This window comes from Anomaloglossus baeobatrachus, chromosome 3, assembly GCF_048569485.1.
Source record: "Anomaloglossus baeobatrachus isolate aAnoBae1 chromosome 3, aAnoBae1.hap1, whole genome shotgun sequence".
Lineage (NCBI taxonomy): Eukaryota > Metazoa > Chordata > Amphibia > Anura > Aromobatidae > Anomaloglossus > Anomaloglossus baeobatrachus.
The window spans coordinates 699,491,855-699,510,859 of record NC_134355.1 but is presented as its reverse complement, the minus strand read 5'-3'; the positions used below and the strand labels follow the sequence as shown (position 1 = coordinate 699,510,859).

At 47.5% G+C, this 19,005-nt stretch overlaps 1 protein-coding gene across 2 annotated transcripts in view; it reads right to left on the bottom strand.

Moving 5' to 3' along the window:
• Positions 1 to 18,755, bottom strand: part of LOC142297101 (uncharacterized) — a 125,699-nt gene extending 106,944 nt beyond the window's left edge. The window contains exons 1-6 of one of the 2 annotated variants that reach the window (XM_075341362.1): positions 18,678 to 18,755; positions 12,834 to 12,909; positions 3,434 to 3,525; positions 3,282 to 3,357; positions 3,121 to 3,197; positions 2,904 to 3,012 (exon numbers count right to left, since the gene is read on the bottom strand). In XM_075341362.1, the coding sequence (XP_075197477.1) occupies positions 2,904 to 3,012; positions 3,121 to 3,197; positions 3,282 to 3,357; positions 3,434 to 3,525; positions 12,834 to 12,867 (388 nt within the window). In that variant the 5' untranslated portion in view covers positions 12,868 to 12,909; positions 18,678 to 18,755. Of the gene's footprint in view, positions 1 to 2,903; positions 3,013 to 3,120; positions 3,198 to 3,281; positions 3,358 to 3,433; positions 3,526 to 8,901; positions 8,992 to 12,833; positions 12,910 to 18,677 lie in introns of those variants that run through there. The other variant, XM_075341361.1, reaches the window with a different exon arrangement.
• Positions 18,756 to 19,005: the final 250 nt, after the last annotated feature.

The window sequence follows — 19,005 nt, the reverse complement described above, 5'->3', positions numbered from 1 at the left end:
GAGCATAGATCCTGGGAATTGGAGGATCATATCCACGCCCCGGGTTTGATAGCGGCCTTCGAGCACGGGCAGGGGGGGGCCTAGACGGGGGGGGTAATGTTACACCTCGTGGCTCTCCTGTGGCAAGGAATGAGACAGTCTCCTTGCCTGCCACGAGCGCTCCTGCTCCGCAGCGCCGAAGGTCTGCCAGACTGCGCAGAGTGCAGGAGAAACCTCCTCAGAGAGGCAGCACAAGGGTGACACCTAGTGGTACTCCTGTTGCAAGAAATGAGGCGGTCTCCCATTCCTTGCCTGCCACAGCTCCTCCTGCTCAGCAGCCTCGAAGGTCTGTGAGGTTGCGCAATGTGCAGAGATTTGCTGCTCAGGGAAGCAGTGAGACTCCCGTTATCTCTACACATTGTGAGACCGAGGATCCCGTCTCTATTTCCCAGAGGCAGGAGGGTGAGCATGTGCTATGCTTGGTGGATCCTGATTCGCCCACTGACGTCACACGGCTTGATGACAAGGCTGGTGACGTGGTGAATCCTGACTGGCCAGGCTGGGATGTCGTGGATCCTGATTGGGTCAAGTCCGTCATCTCCGCCTCGCGCCCGCCCTTGGCTGGAGCTACACCTCCTTAAAAGCTCCTCCTGCCATCATGGCGGCGCGCGACCGTTCTTCTATGTTTGGATGTCTGGCAGCGTGCTGCCACGCCACTGCTCAGGCATTATCTTCTTCTGTGGGCTTGGCCCTTGCTGCTTAGGCAGCACCTGGTTTGCAGGCCGTGTCCCTGCCTTGCTGCTCCGGCAGTAGCTCCTTCTACAGGCCGTGTTCCTGTCCCAGGTGAGCTCCTCGAGTCTCCACTGGACTCACCTGGTTATTGAAAGCACACGTGCGTGGGCACCTCTGTGCTACCCTCGTGCCATATTCTCGTGACTTCCACTGGCACACGTGCGTGGGCACCTCTGTGCTTCCCCGTGCAACAGGTACACCGAGCCGTGTGATCCCTGCCATACAACCCACACGGGTTAGGGCAGACCGGTGTACATAGATCGTCTGTGACATTCCAGACGATCGCTAGCAGCAACCCGCTCACTCTTCACCCACCATAGCAGCGGTCCCTTACACCGCACAGTGGACCTTGACCGGCGGAAGCTGTCCATTCCCCATCTTGGCACGCTTCCCCGGGTCCCCCTCGTAACAATCCACCATCCTGCGTTGAAACTTTTCATCAATTTTTCTCTGCCGTCCACATCCAAGGAGATTAGCTACAGTGCCACGGATTGTAAGCTTTTTGATTATGCTGCACACCGTGGACAACGAAACCTCACGATCTCTGGAGATGGACTTGGAACCTTGAGATTGTTGACATCTTCAACAATTTTGGTTCTCAAAAATCGCTAACGAGATGTCGTTGGGGTCACAGAATTCGTGACGCACATCCGGCCTAGTTAGCGACGTTGTTGCATGTGAAAAGCAGGAACGACCGTTAACGATCAAATATACTCACCTAATCGTTGACACGTCGTTCCTTTCCCGAATATCATTGCTGTTGCAGGACGCAGGTTGTTCGTCATTCCTGCGGCAGCACATATCGCTATGTGTGACACCACAGGAACGAGGAACATCACAGTACCTGTGGCCGCCCGCAATGAGGAAGGAAGGAGGTGGGCGGGATGTTCGGTGTGAAGATGTAATTTACCCTCTCACTGTATATGCTGTACAGATTCCTATTTCAAGCTGGGTTCATTGTCTTATTTGAACTACTTCTGTGTACATTTCTATTGTTGTAGGTAATCACCCCCTAAAATGCAAGGTTATATCCTCTTGAGGCACTTCCATCCCTGGGAGTAGGGGGAGGTGGGCCTAGAGTCCAACTAGTGTAAACTCTGCTTACCTGGGAGATTCAGTCAGAGTGAGCTGAAACTTGAAGGGAGCAGGAGCTCCAGCCTGTGTGGCTGTGGACACGGACGGAGCTAGGCCTGTGTGGCGGCCCGTGGGATTGTGTGGAACTCTTTGGACTACTGTAAGGACGATTGCTTTGTAATCCGGTCCGAGGATTGTCGGGAAGGGCCCCCGAATCTGTTTTACGTGGACTTATCGTGTGCTGTTCCAGTGTTCTTGTGAATAAACCTGTTGGATCGTTCCTCGGCCTGTTGTCTCTCCTTGCTCTGCTGTACACCCAGTCACAGTTCGGCCCGCTCATCTGTGCCCCTCCGCTTCTATTGGGCGGCTGCTTAGTGACGCCACACAAACCGCCCCCTTAGAAAGGAGGCGGTTTGCCGGCCACAGCGACGTCACTAGGAAGGTAAGTATGTTTGACACGTGTTAGCGATGTTGTGCGCCACGGGCAGCGATTTGCCTGTGACGCACAACCGACAGGGGCGGGTACTTTCACCAGTGACATTGCTAGCGAGGCACACACAGACACACAATGCAATGATTGAGTGAACTTCTCACCTTTTTATCTGGTTTCAGGAGTGATTTTCATGTTGTCCACTACGGTTTCTTGCCAAATGGGAGTTTGAATCCGCATCACATGTTTGAAATAAAGCGGTTTACCCACAATTTTGGAAAGGTGCCAATAATTTTGTCCGGACCATTTATATGTGGCTTTGTGTGAAATTATCTCTAATCTATTTTTTGTGTGTTGTTCCACATAAAGGAAATAAACCTGTGTTTAACAAAACATATGTAACTGAAATAATTTTCTGGGAGAAATATTTCATTTTTTGGAAAAATTTCAAGGGTGCCAACACTTTTGGCTATGTCTGTACATAGGTACAATCCAGCTACGTTTACATGTATCTAAATACATATATGTGGGTGTATATAAACCTCAGTGTCATTATTATCAAACATTATAAAAGTAGCTGTAAGCTGGAGCGTCACCAGACGACACCGGTGACCCCATTATTACATACCTGCGGGATCATCGTTGGGAGACTCCTCCTTCACGTCACTCATACACGGCTGATCGTCCATCATCTGCTCTTCTTCGTCCTCCACCTTTATGACATTGATGTCTCCACCCTGATGTCAAATATATAACAATTCGGTGCAATAGAGCAGACACTACAGCAGAAACCCCCACATGAGTGCGGCCCCATATAGATGTGGGGGAGGTACAGCCTCATCTACCTGGTGACTCTCCGGACAGTCCTGGGAATACAGAGGATCCAGCCGTCTCTTTGGGGGATTTCTTACACCGAGTCCATCTGTAAGAAACAGTTTATGTGATATGAGATGACTGGAGAAGTATCCAGGTGACCCTCTAACAGACATGACTCTCCCCTCCTTACACGGCTGCTCGGCCATGAAATCCGTCTCCTCTTCTTCATCTATGACCTCAACCTTAATGTCAATCAGATCTTCATCCTAAAATTTCATGAAAAATGTTAAACGCACTCAATGATTTATGGTCAGAAGTGGGGGAGATGATAGTGCCGCCTACCTGAGGATTCTCTGGGACATTCTCCTCTGGACAGTCCTGGAAACAAAGAGAAACCAGACATCTCTCCGGGAAATTTTGCCTACTGGTTCCATCTGTGGAAGACACACAGTGACGTTAGACTCACCCCCTACATATCTACAGCGGGTGAAATAAGTATTGAACATGTCACCAATTTTCTAAGTAAATATATTTCTAAAAGGTGCTATTGACATGAAATTCTCACTAGATGTCAATCACAACCCATCCAATCCACACAGACGATGAAATCAAACCATAGAGGTCAATAAATGATGTGTAAAAAGGAGAACTGACACAGGTTAAAAGTATTGAACACGTTACGGAAACATAATTAATACTTTGTACAAAAACCTTTGCTGGTTATGAAGCTTCAAGACACCTCCTGAATGGAGAAACTAATTTCCGGTATTGCTCAGGTGGATTTTGGCCCACTCTCTACACAAACACTCTTCAAAACAAACGTTCTGTGGGACCCTTCTATGAACTATGAGCTTCAGTTCCTTCTATATATTTTATATTGGATTCAGCTGCCATTCTAGCAGATTTAAATTTCTTTCTCTAAACTAGTTGAGAGTTTCCTTGGCCGTGTGGTGTGTTTGGGATCATGTCTTACTGAAATGTCCGCCCTCATTTCATCCTGGTAGATGGCAGCAGATTTTTATCAAGAATGTCTCTGTACATTTGTCCATTTATCCTTCCTTTAATTATATGAAGTTTGCCAGTGCCGTCTGCCGAAAAACAGTCGCACACCATGATGTTCCCACCTCCACACTTCACTGTTGGTATTTTGGGGGCGATTTGCCTTTTGACCTCCAAACATGGTGTATGTGTTATGACATCCAAAAAGTTCAAGTTTGGTCTCATCTGACCAGACTATATTCTCCAATATTTCACAAACTAAACAAGCTTGAACCTGCTTTTTGTTCAGCAATGGAGTCATGGCTCTTGGACAACTCTACCGATAATGATTTGCACACATCTAACTGAAAACATGTGGGGAGTAGCATGTTGTGGCCAGTTTATAGTGAAATGATGTCCCCTCCAACAGCGCTCAATGAAACAGTCAGTAGTTTAGAAATTCTTCTGTAACCAGTGCCATCAGTATATTTTGCAACCATAAAGTTGTGAAGGTCTTGAGGCATCTCACTGGTTTTGCCCATCATGAGATGTTTCTTGTGTGCCATCTTGGCAATAAGTCACCTTTTTCTAGACCATCAGTTGAACAAGCTCATATTTTTCACCAAGTGGAAGGATGGTTTTCTAATTACTGATAGATTTCAGTTGGTGTTGTGACTTTCCAGGGCTTTTTGCACCTCTTTCTTCATGTGTTCAATACTTTTTTCCTGTGTCATTTCTCATCACACTGCTAAATTTATGGACATCATGGTTTTATTTCTTTCCATATGTAGATTGGATGCACCGGTACCAACACTTGGTGAGAAATTCATGTCAATAGCAGCTTTAGAAATATAAAAGTATAGCATGAAAGTGAATACACCCCACACATTTTTGAAAATATTTAATTATATATTTTCATGGGACAATAATCAAGATATGACACACTCACACAATGTACAATGTCCTCTAAACAACTCAACACACAGCCATTACTGTCTAAACCGCTGGCAACAGACGTGAGTACACCCCTACATGAAAATAGCCAAATTGTGCCCAAAGTGTCAATATGTGTGGCCATCATTATTTTCAAGCAGTTCCCTTAATGCCGCTTTACACGCTACGATTTCGCTACAGCGAGCTCGTTGGGGTCACGGAAGTTGTGACGCACATCCGGCCGCTGTAGCGATCTCGTTGTGTGCGACTCCTATGAGCGATTTTGAATTATTGCAAAAACATTCAAAACCGCTCATCGGTGACATGGCCCCCTCCTCCCAATTATCGTTGTTGATATTTGGGCGATGTAGTTCGTCGTTCCTGCGGCAGCACACATCTCTCCGTGTGACGCCGCTGGAATGAGGAACCTCACCTTACCTGCGTCCCGCCAGCAATGAGGAAGGAAGGAGGTGGGCAGGATGTTACGTCCCGCTCATCTCAGCCGCTCTACTTTGATTGGGCGGCCGCTTAGTGACGTTGCTGTGACGCCGAACGGACCACCCCCTTAGAAAGGAGGCGGATCGCCGGTCACAGCGACGTTGTAGGGCAGGTAAGTCCGTGTGACGGGTCCAAGCGATTTTGTGCGCAACGGGCAGCGATATGCCCATCTCGCACAAACAATGGGGGCGGGTCGCATGCTAGCGATATCTGTCACGATATCGTAGTGTGTAACGCGGCCTTAACTCTCTTGGGCATGGAGATCACTAGAACTTCACAGGAGCCGCTGGATCCTCTTCATGCATTCTGCCAGGGGATCTATCCTACATCTATGGGGCATCTCCATATAATCAGGATTCGATGACGCCTAGCACCGAATGCCACCTGCTGACCTCTGACAGATAAGTAACCCTTTCACTCCTGATGAACGCACAATTTAAAGGAGAAATGCGTTGAGTGTTTTTCTAGTGGTTGCTACAGAAATCTATTTATGATTACATCTAGCTGTGCAGGCAGGGTCCTGTGCAATACTGTGGAGTGTTCTCATTATCCTATGTGGGCAGATGGAGCTTTTGGGTGGGTATTATTGACTAGTCACTGTAGCACTATACGGTTGTATTATCCCATCAGTTTTGGGCTTTTTTTTTGTCCATGCACATGTGACGGTGTACTGGCTTTTCCCTATCTAACAGCAAATTTAGGGTCACCAAGGGCAAGCTGATGTGGAACGAGGGCACAAGACAATTCAGGCTGTTAACCCTCCGTTGTTAGGTGGGGAGAGACCAGTTTACATCTATGGTTTCTAGCCAGTTGCATCAACACATATATGAAAAAGTCCATTTGCCGCACATGCCGATTTGATGAATAATTTCTGCACACATGCGATTTTTGCCCTTTGTCTATTACTACCTCTTGGAGAATTTTACTTGTACCGTCATTAAACGTTATGTTCTATTAAGTATATTTTCGGTGATCTTTGGCGTTTTGTATTTACCATATTTTTTGGATTATAAGACACACTGTTCCTCCTAAAAATTAGGGAGGAAAATGAGGGGTGTGTCTTAAGCCTGCTTTACACATTGCAATTTCGCATACAATATCGTATGCGATTTGCAACGCTCCCATCGTATGTGCGGCACGTTCAATTTGTTGAACGTGCCGCACAAACGATTAACCCCCGTCACACGTACTTACCCGTCCATACGACCTCGATGTGGGCGGCGAACGTCCACTTCCTGGAGTGGGAGGGACGTTCGGTGTCACATAGACGTCACGCGGCAGCCGGCCAATAGAAGCGGAGGGGCGGAGATGAGCGAGACGTAAACATCCCGCCCACCTCCTCCTTCCGCATTACCGGCGGGAGCTGCAGGACGCAGGTAAGCTGAAGTTCATTGTTCCCAGGGTGTCACACACTGCGATGTGTGCTACCCCAGGTACGATGAACAACCTGACGTTCAATTTGTCAGGAATGAACGACGTGCATGCGATGTGCGGTTTTTCGTTCAATCGCAATTGCACGTCGCTGTCACACACTACAACGTTCCTTACAATGCTGGATGTGTGTCACTTATGACGTGACCCCACCGACACATCATAAGATATATTGTAGCGTGTAAAGCGGGCTTTAGAATCCAAATATAGCTTACTGGGGGATGGTGGAGAATGGAGACAGGAGGCAGGGGCAATGTTGTGGGTGCTGCGGTGGTCTGAGGCAGAAAAAATATCCAGGAATGTAGCTTACTGGGGGGTGTAAATATGGTGGAGAATGGTGACAGGAGGCAGGAGCAATGTTGCAGGCGTTGTGCTGTTCTGGGCTGTGCGCTGCTACGGCCTGGGTGCTGCGGAGATCCTGCGAAGATGTCGATGGTGCAGTCTTCAAATAATGGTGCCCAGGAGTCGGTGTGCGCGCAGATAAAGATCTCAGTTCAGGATCTCATCTGCGCATGCGCCGCCTCCGGCCCATTGATGTCCCAGCAGCGGACTTAAGGAAAATGGCAAAAAATAGCCAGAGTAAATAGCATAGGATAAAATGAATTATTTTATTGAAAACATTATTTTAAAAGACATTTTTATAAAAAAAATTTTTATATGAAAAAATAGAACAATCAAGGGGATATCTGCCAATAAACAAACCTTCCAACACCGCTTCACTTCATGTATGTGTGTAACAAAGAAGACCACTAATATTCACTATAAAGTATAATTTATACATGTGCAGAAAAAATGGAGAGATTAAATAACATGCTATAAGCAAGAAAATCTCACAGAGTATTGCACAATCCCAGGAAAGAAAAAAAGAACAAATAGTGGTTTATAGAGCCTCAAGATAGAATAAATATTGCACTTTCCCATAGATGTAAAATAAGAGAAGGTTTCAGACCAGTACCTATAAAATGTACTGCCAATATGGCTTTCTTTTGGACAGAAAATGATGCTGAAAAAAAGAAAAAAAAAAAAAAAAAAAGAATGCCCAGAAGGGATAAAAATATATAAGAGGGCAGTGATACATACACCATACATTAAAGAAAGATAATCCTGTCCAAACGAGGGTACTGGATAGAAAGATGCATGGAAAAAAATGCCAGCCAAGAATAGATAGATAGGAAAGAGGCAGAATACACGAAGAAGCCCTAGGCGAAACGGCCATATTTTTGGTCTTCCATCCACTTCCAGTATGGTATTTGGCAGTCAGGCATCTGTCCTTATTTGACTGCTTGTGTATTCTGCCTCTTTCCTATCTATTTATTCTTGGCTTCTTCTATTCTTTATTTTTTTTTTATAAAAATGTCTTTTAAAATAATGTTTTCAATAAAATAATTCATTTTATCCTATGCTATTTACTCTGGCTATTTTTTGGTATTTCTGGATTCTAGAGTTGGCACTATTGTGATTGGGCCATTAATTTGGTGTTAAGGAAAATGGCGCCTGGAGCTGGCGCGTGCGCAGATGAGATCTCGGCTTGTCAGTGAGCTGACAACTCAGTCTGCACATGCGCCAATTCTGGGCGCCATTGTGTTGAAGCCCACACTGCTGACATTTTCAGGATGTCCCGACTCACCGCTCAGCCTGCAGCTCCCGCAGCACACAGCAGCGCCCAGTCCGCAGCACAAAGCAGGCCATAGTGTAGCTCCTGCCTCCTGTCACCATTCTTACCCCCCTGTAAGTTACATTCTTGGATGTTTTCTCTGCCTCACAGAGCCGCCAAGCATCTGGGACACACAATGCACCGCCTGCAACATAGCCCTGCTCCCCGACCACTCCTCTGCTGCCGTGCACTGGTAAGACACCATTGGATTAGAAGACGGACCCCATTTTTTTTTTTAATCTTTTTTTTTCCCTCTAAATTTGGGGTGAGTCTTAAAATCCAGTGCGTCTAATAAAATGAAAAATACGGTACTTACCTATTCCAAATCCGTGAATTGTTGATAATAGAGGACATTGAAGCGACCACAGATTGGCCTAAGGGACCATGTGACATGACGGGTGAGGCATTGCCGACACCACGAAGAATGGCGCCTGCATAGGAGGGAGTATAATTGTTATTATTTTACAAGGTGAAAGCAAAGATTGAGAAGTGGTGGTAACCCCTTAATTACATTTTTATTGGAAAATATTAAAATAAAAAAAGAGGGGGGATTTTTGATCATAGGTGCGCTAAGTCTACTCCTATTGGATGAAATCTAGGCAGCTTAATAATAATTGTATCCTCAGGATGAAGGGATGGCGTCTGTATAATGCAGGAAGACTGGTCAGTTTCTTGTTGATATATTATTTGTATATCATGTGTATATACACAGTGTGTCCACCGCCATTAACTTGAGAACGGCGGCAGCTATAGGCATAAAAGTGGTGTCTAGGTATAGTAAAGTAGCCATGCGCTACGCAATGAAACCACCTATAGCGCCACCTGGTGGAAAACAGCGCAGTTAGCATTTTTATCTCAAAAACAGAACGAGATAGAGAAAAAAAAGTGAATGACAAAGTTTTGGGCATCATCAATTCAACACAAATCTACACCTTGCACAGAAATGCTATGATTAGAGCATGTAAAACTCACAAGGCTGCGGACGTGAAGCGACACCTCATGGAGACCTTCCTACAAGTCATTGGGTATGGTGGCTGTGTGGAGTGGCCTCCGCTCACCTGACCTGACCCCCATTGGACTTTTCTGTGAGGTCACATCAAACAGCAGCGACCCCTCCACCAACATTGCAGGACCTACCACCACGTATCACAGATGCTTGTGCAAACGTGTCACCTGCCATATTGCACAATGTGCAGCAAGATACAGTATGCTGTGCAGAGTCCAGATGTGCATTGCAGCAGGGTACAGTATGCTGTTCAGAGGCCAGATGTGCATTGCAGCAAGATACAGTATGCTGTGCAGAGTCCAGATGTGCATTGCAGCAAGATACAGTATGCTGTGCAGAGCCCAGATGTTGTGCACTGCAGCTGACGGGGGCCACTAATGAGCGTCATATGCGTGACCAGCATTCAATGTTTTGGGAGGGTCATGGGTTTCATATCATAGCATTTCTGTATGCAAGGTGTCAATTCGTATTGAATTGATGATGCCCTACAACTTTGTAATTCACTTTTTTCTCTATCTCGTTCCATTTTCGGGATAAAAATGCTAACTCCATTGATATCCACCAGGTGGCGCTATAGGTGATTTCATTGTGTAGTACATGGCTACTTTACTATACCTAGACACCACTTCTATGCCCATAGCTGCCGCCGTTCTCCAGTCAATGGCGGTGGACAGGATATGAGTGGACAACCTGTATTTTGAGCTCTTTTACGTAGCTTTTCAGGGTATCTTGATATCTTTTATGCATTTGTCTTTTTCACTCAAGTAATTTGCATAATTTCACTTGCCCGTTTGTGAACCGATTTATTCTGGCATTTTTAATCAATGTAAAATATTTAGGACCAGATTCATCAAAACATTTACACCAGAACATAAAAAGCTTTGAAAAGTCGCATGGTTATGGCGGCTACAATAAAATGCTGAATGTTTTTGTGTTCTCACCCCCATTTTCCCCAGTGGGCAGAGCGGGTCCGCGTATGATGAGGAGCGGCAGCGTTCATTAAGCCCTACAGAGGAGTACGTCACCCGTCCGGCACTGCGCATTCACAACGTGGCATACACCTCTTCATGAATAAGGAGCGTCAGACGGCTGCTCATCGCCTCATCTCCATCGCCAAGAACTTGATGGATCGGGATCAAAGTGTCCCATTCATTATTGCATTGTTTTGTTAGTTTTTAGTGGTTTTCGCCAGTTTTTCATTTGCAACTTATAATTAATTTTATTTTCTTTATGTTCACCATTGTGGGGGGGAGGGGAGGGGTGCTGGGCGTTTGTGATTTCTACGTGTTTCTACATGTTTTTCATTGACTCAACATTTGTGCAAATACTTCACTCACCCCCTGCAGTGATTTTATCTACACATGAAACATTCACACAAATTTTGCAATGTTTTAGCAGAACATGTGATTTTTATCCTGGGGTATAATGCACATTTGTTTTCTGAAGCCGCCATCTTTTTGCGCCTTTTCTTGATTTTGTCTTGTAACCTTTCATATCTCATAGTGTCACGCTAGGTACGGGGAGAACCAAGCGAACGGGGACAAGGAAGGAAACGGGGAGCAGTGCATCTAGGGACGGAGGAGATCGTGACCCCTGACCAAACCTACTACTGGTCCCTGGCTTCCCTCACCATCCTAGATAGGTTCTGCACCTATGCGTAGAGCTGGATACCTGACCCCGAGTATCCCTAGTGAAGGACCCTAAATAGGAAATGGGTGGTGTAACAGCGTGTCCCTCCCCCGCCTGTGCTCATGGTGTAATAGTCAGTCTGTCCTTTGTGCTGTTTCTGCTGGGGGATTGTTTGTTCTTCTCAGCATGGGACTTCTCCAACCACAACTTGGTAAACAGAACAGAGGCAGGAGTCTAAAGTCTATTCATGTATCAAAAGCCATCAAATGTCCAGGAGGAGTTGGACTCTTCTGCCCACCTTAGGGGCGGATCCCAGGAAAGAACAATGAGGCCCATGTAGGTCAGTTAGTTGGATCTCGGCTGGAGAAGGACTAGGATCTATTGCTGAGGCTGGATCCTAGAGCCTGTGTATGGACTGTTACAGACTGAAGATCAGTGGCCACGTGGGATTGCGTTTTGTTGTTCCCCCTGTTGGACTTCAGGAACTCATATAAGGACCATTGACATATTTTCCCTGGCATCGGAATACCAGGCGGTGCCCCTGGATCTTTTGTTTTGTTGTGGACTCCTTGAAGACTTTAAGGATTTATATTTATGTTTGGTGCTTTATCTTTGTGCTTCCAATAAAGACCTTTGGATTGTTCCTTGGCCTGGTGTCCCTCACTGCTCTGTCGCATACCCAGTCACAGGTGGAATGAGCTTTTGTCAACCCCACTAAAATGAAGACACAAGGAGGGACACACAAGGGGAAAAAAAAAAAAAAAAAGTATGAACTACTCATTCACAGATGACACTGGTAGATGTTTAGCAAAGTTTCAGCCATGATACCACAGAGGAGCACAAGCCACCTGCTTGCATCCAGAGCTTGAATGAAATGAATAATATCACCAGCTCCAGTCCAGGAAAGATGGGAGTATATAAGCACATGGGGAATACTGATAATCAGCAGCTAAGTGGAAGGAGACCTCTGCTGGGTCCAAAAGGGGACGAGATAAAAACCCAGTAGGAAAGCTACCTATACCAATGAATACTGACAGCAGGAACAACAGAAAGTCAGGGAGCATTCTGCCCAGCCAAACACTGTGACCTTGTATTGCCAGAATCCACATGACATATTCTGTAGATCTTTTGATATCTTGTTTGTTTTTTATTTTTTTGCTTTGTCTTCTAGCCACTTACCATTTTATTTGGTTTTGCAGATATCGAATGAGTGAATTTAGCAATTGGGAAGAATTTGCTGTGATGATGAAGTCATTCGTGTATGCAACTACTGAGCACAGACCTGTGAAGGTTTGGAGTCTCGGAAATGCATCCAATTCTACCACTACTTTTGTAAAGAGACAAGGGTTACGTGAAACCTCAAACAGGGGAGAGACCATTCACAGGGGAGAGACCACGCATACGCGGGGAGAACCCGGAGGAAACGCTCGCAAACACGGGGAGAACACACAAACTCCTTGCAGATGATTGCTTTGGTGAGACTTGAACACAAGACTGCAGTGCTGACGTCTGAGCCAGCGTGCCGCAAGCACAGATCATGGCTTAAACACAGTGCAGCTGGCGCCCACAAAAAAAGCCAACAACCAGCGGAATCCACAGATTTCTTCCCTTACCCGGTGATGAAGTGCCCTGTAAATCTCCCATCATGATGTCCTGGGACAAAACCTTGTGTCCTTCATAATCCCAGTCCTGCAGGGAGAAAAAGAGACATCCTGACACGTGCTACAAGCCAGGAACCAAGAAAACCGACAACACCCAGAATCCTCCAGTGTACACTGTATAATCTCCCAGCAGTCTCCTCTCATCCCCCAACATCCTCCAGTGTACACTGTATAATCTCCCAGCAGTCTCCTCTCATCCCCCAACATCCTCCAGTGTACACTGTATAATCTCCCAGCAGTCTCCTCTCATCCCCCAGAATCCTCCAGTGTACACTGTATAATCTCCCAGCAGTCTCCTCTCATCCCCCAGAATCCTCCAGTGTACACTGTATAATCTCCCAGCAGTCTCCTCTCATCCCCCAGAATCCTCCAGTGTACACTGTATAATCTCCCAGCAGTCTCCTCTCATCCCCCAGAATCCTCCAGTGTACACTGTATAATCTCCCAGCAGTCTCCTCTCCTCATCCCCCAGAATCCTCCAGTGTACACTGTATAATCTCCCAGCAGTCTCCTCTCATCCCCCAGAATCCTCCAGTGTACACTGTATAATCTCCCAGCAGTCTCCTCTCATCCCCCAGAATCCTCCAGTGTACACTGTATAATCTCCCAGCAGTCTCCTCTCATCCCCCAGAATCCTCCAGTGTACACTGTATAATCTCCCAGCAGTCTCCTCTCATCCCCCAGAATCCTCCAGTGTACACTGTATAATCTCCCAGCAGCCTCCTCTCCTCATCCCCCAGAATCCTCCAGTGTACACTGTATAATCTCCCAGCAGTCTCCTCTCATCCCCCAGCATCCTCCAGTGTACACTGTATAATCTCCCTGCAGTCTCCTCTCATCCCCCAGAATCCTCCAGTGTACACTGTATAATCTCCCAGCAGTCTCCTCTCATCCCCCAGCATCCTCCAGTGTACACTGTATAATCTCCCAGCAGTCTCCTCTCATCCCCCAGAATCCTCCAGTGTACACTGTATAATCTCCCAGCAGTCTCCTCTCATCCCCCAGAATCCTCCAGTGTACACTGTATAATCTCCCAGTAGTCTCCTCTCATCCCCCAGAATCCTCTGGTGTACACTGTATAATCTCCCAGCAGTCTCCTCTCATCCCCCAGAATCCTCCAGTGTACACTGTATAATCTCCCAGCAGTCTCCTCTCATCCCCCAGAATCCTCCAGTGTACACTGTATAATCTCCCAGCAGTCTCCTCTCATCCCCCAGAATCCTCCAGTGTACACTGTATAATCTCCCAGCAGTCTCCTCTCATCCCCCAGAATCCTCCAGTGTACACTGTATAATCTCCCAGCAGTCTCCTCTCCTCATCCCCCAGAATCCTCCAGTGTACACTGTATAATCTCCCAGCAGTCTCCTCTCATCCCCCAGAATCCTCCAGTGTACACTGTATAATCTCCCAGCAGTCTCCTCTCATCCCCCAGAATCCTCTGGTGTACACTGTATAATCTCCCAGCAGTCTCCTCTCATCCCCCAGAATCCTCCGGTGTACACTGTATAATCTCCCAGCAGTCTCCTCTCATCCCCCAGAATCCTCCAGTGTACACTGTATAATCTCCCAGCAGTCTCCTCTCATCCCCCAGAATCCTCCAGTGTACACTGTATAATCTCCCAGCAGTCTCCTCTCATCCCCCAGAATCCTCCAGTGTACACTGTATAATCTCCCAGCAGTCACCTCTCATCCCCCAGAATCCTCCAGTGTACACTGTATAATCTCCCAGCAGTCTCCTCTCATCCCCCAGAATCCTCTGGTGTACACTGTATAATCTCCCAGCAGTCTCCTCTCATCCCCCAGAATCCTCCAGTGTACACTGTATAATCTCCCAGCAGTCTCCTCTCATCCCCCAGAATCCTCCAGTGTACACTGTATAATCTCCCAGCAGTCTCCTCTGATCCCCCAGAATCCTCCAGTGTACACTGTATAATCTCCCAGCAGTCTCCTCTCATCCCCCAGAATCCTCCAGTGTACACTGTAAAATCTCCCAGCAGTCACCTCTCATCCCCCAGAATCCTCCAGTGTACACTGTATAATCTCCCAGCAGTCTCCTCTCATCCCCCAGTGTACACTGTATAATCTCCCAGCAGTCTCCTCTCATCCCCCAGAATCCTCCAGTGTACACTGTATAATCTCCCAGCAGTCTCCTCTCATCCCCCAGAATCCTCCAGTGTACACTGTATAATCTCCCAGCAGTCTCCTCATCCCCCAGAATCCTCCAGTGTACACTGTATAATCTCCCAGCAGTCTCCTCTCCTCATCCCCCAGCATCCTCCAGTGTACACTGTATAATCTCCCAGCAGTCTCCTCTCATCCCCCAGAATCCTCCAGTGTACACTGTATAATCTCCCAGCAGTCTCCTCTCCTCATCCCCCAGAATCCTCCAGTGTACACTGTATAATCTCCCAGCAGTCTCCTCTCATCCCCCAGAATCCTCCAGTGTACACTGTATAATCTCCCAGCAGTCTCCTCTCATCCCCCAGAATCCTCCAGTGTACACTGTACAATCTCCCAGCAGTCTCCTCTCATCCCCCAGAATCCTCTGGTGTACACTGTATAATCTCCCAGCAGTCTCCTCTCATCCCCCAGAATCCTCTGGTGTACACTGTATAATCTCCCAGCAGTCTCCTCTCATCCCCCAGAATCCTCCAGTGTACACTGTATAATCTCCCAGCAGTCACCTCTCATCCCACAGAATCCTCCAGTGTACACTGTATAATCTCCCAGCAGTCTCCTCTCATCCCCCAGAATCCTCTGGTGTACACTGTATAATCTCCCAGCAGTCTCCTCTCATCCCCCAGAATCCTCTGGTGTACACTGTATAATCTCCCAGCAGTCTCCTCATCCCCCAGTGTACACTGTATAATCTCCCAGCAGTCTCCTTTCATCCCCCAGAATCCTCCAGTGTACACTGTATAATCTCCCAGCAGTCTCCTCTCATCCCCCAGAATCCTCTGGTGTACACTGTATAATCTCCCAGCAGTCTCCTCATCCCCCAGAATCCTCTGGTGTACACTGTATAATCTCCCAGCAGTCTCCTCTCATCCCCCAGAATCCTCTGGTGTACACTGTATAATCTCCCAGCAGTCTCCTCATCCCCCAGAATCCTCTGGTGTACACTGTATAATCTCCCAGCAGTCTCCTCTCATCCCCCAGAATCCTCCGGTGTATACTGTATAATCTCCCAGCAGTCTCCTCTCATCCCCCAGAATCCTCCGGTGTACACTGTATAATCTCCCAGCAGTCTCCTCTCATCCCCCAGAATCCTCCAGTGTACACTGTATAATCTCCCAGCAGTCTCCTCTCATCACCCAGAATCCTCCAGTGTACACTGTATAATCTCCCAGCAGTCTCCTCTCATCCCCCAGAATCCTCCAGTGTACACTGTATAATCTCCCAGCAGTCTCCTCTCCTCATCCCCCAGCATCCTCCAGTGTACACTGTATAATCTCCCAGCAGTCTCCTCTCATCCCCCAGAATCCTCCAGTGTACACTGTATAATCTCCCAGCAGTCTCCTCTCATCCCCCAGAATCCTCCAGTGTACACTGTATAATCTCCCAGCAGTCTCCTCTCATCCCCCAGAATCCTCCAGTGTACACTGTATAATCTCCCAGCAGTCTCCTCTCATCCCCCAGAATCCTCCAGTGTACACTGTATAATCTCCCCGCAGTCTCCTCTCATCCCCCAGAATCCTCCAGTGTACACTGTATAATCTCCCAGCAGTCTCCTCTCATCCCCCAGAATCCTCCAGTGTACACTGTATAATCTCCCAGCAGTCTCCTCTCATCCCCCAGAATCCTCCAGTGTACACTGTATAATCTCCCAGCAGTCTCCTCTCATCCCCCAGAATCCTCCAGTGTACACTGTATAATCTCCCAGCAGTCTCCTCTCATCCCCCAGAATCCTCCAGTGTACACTTTATAATCTCCCAGCAGTCACCTCTCATCCCCCAGAATCCTCCAGTGTACACTGTATAATCTCCCAGCAGTCTCCTCTCATCCCCCAGAATCCTCCAGTGTACACTGTATATTCTCCCAGCAGTCACCTCTCCTCTCATCCCCCAGAATCCTCCAGTGTACACTGTATAATCTCCCAGCAGTCACCTCTCATCCCCCAGAATCCTCCAGTGTACACTGTATAATCTCCCAGCAGTCTCCTCTCATCCCCCAGAATCCTCCAGTGTACACTGTATAATCTCCCAGCAGTCACCTCTCATCCCCCAGAATCCTCCAGTGTACACTGTATAATCTCCCAGCAGTCTCCTCTCATCCCCCAGAATCCTCCAGTGTACACTGTATATTCTCCCAGCAGTCACCTCTCCTCTCATCCCCCAGAATCCTCCAGTGTACACTGTATAATCTCCCAGCAGTCTCCTCTCATCCCACAGAATCCTCCAGTGTACACTGTATAATCTCCCCGCAGTCTCCTCTCCTCACCCAGAATCCTCCAGTGTACACTGTATAATCCCCCAGCAGTCTCCTCTCATCCCCCAGAATCCTCCAGTGTACACTGTATAATCTCCCAGCAGTCTCCTCTCATCCCACAGAATCCTCCAGTGTACACTGTATAATCTCCCAGCAGTCACCTCTCATCCCACAGAATCCTCCAGTGTACACTGTATAATCTCCCCGCAGTCTCCTCTCCTCACCCAGAATCCTCCAGTGTACACTGTATAATCCCCCAGCAGTCTCCTCTCATCCCCCAGAATCCTCCAGTGTACACTGTATAATCTCCCAGCAGTCTCCTCTCATCCCACAGAATCCTCCAGTGTACACTGTATAATCTCCCAGCAGTCTCCTCTCATCCCCCAGAATCCTCCAGTGTACACTGTATAATCTCCCAGCAGTCTCCTCTCATCCCCCAGAATCCTCCAGTGTACACTGTATAATCTCCCAGCAGTCTCCTCTCATCCCCCAGAATCCTCCAGTGTACACTGTATAATCTCCCAGCAGTCTCCTCTCATCCCACAGAATCCTCCAGTGTACACTGTATAATCTCCCAGCAGTCACCTCTCATCCCACAGAATCCTCCAGTGTACACTGTATAATCTCCCCGCAGTCTCCTCTCCTCACCCAGAATCCTCCAGTGTACACTGTATAATCCCCCAGCAGTCTCCTCTCATCCCCCAGAATCCTCCAGTGTACACTGTATAATCTCCCAGCAGTCTCCTCTCATCCCACAGAATCCTCCCGTGTACACTGTATAATCTCCCAGCAGTCTCCTCTCCTCATCCCACAGAATCCTCCAGTGTATAATCTCCCAGAATCCTCCAGTGTACACTGTATAATCTCCCAGCAGTCTCCTCTCATCCCCCAGAATCCTCCAGTGTACACTGTATAATCTCCCAGCAGTCTCCTCTCCTCTCATCCCCCAGAATCCTCCAGTGTACACTGTATAATCTCCCAGCAGTCTCCTCTCATCCCCCAGAATCCTCCGGTGTACACTGTATAATCTCCCAGCAGTCACCTCTCATCCCCCAGAATCCTCCAGTGTACACTGTATAATCTCCCAGCAGTCTCCTCTCCTCATCCCACAGAATCCTCCAGTGTATAATCTCCCAGAATCCTCCAGTGTACACTGTATAATCTCCCAGCAGTCTCCTCTCATCCCCCAGAATCCTCCAGTGTACACTGTATAATCTCCCAGCAGTCTCCTCTCCTCTCATCCCCCAGAATCCTCCAGTGTACACTGTATAATCTCCCAGCAGTCTCCTCTCATCCCCAGAATCCTCCAGTGTACACTGTATAATCTCCCAGCAGTCTCCTCTCATCCCCCAGAATCCTCCAGTGTACACTGTATAATCTCCCAGCAGTCTCCTCTTCGGTCAGCAGCTCGGTGATCTTGCTGGTCAGTTCCAGGATCTTCTCCCTCCTCTCAGGTATCAGGAAGGTCGGGGACGGCTTCGGGATTTGGTTCGGGTTCCCCGGCGTCGTCCTCACAACGGTGTAATCCTGTGGAGGAGACGCTGATGAATATATCTATGAACACAGTAGATTCTACTTTAGTAGATGATGTAAGAGGAATATAATTCTCTCATTATTGCATATTAATTAATCCTCTGGGAGATTTCCTCTCCTCTGTCTTACCTGTACTTATAAGTGGCCATATAAATATCTGTAG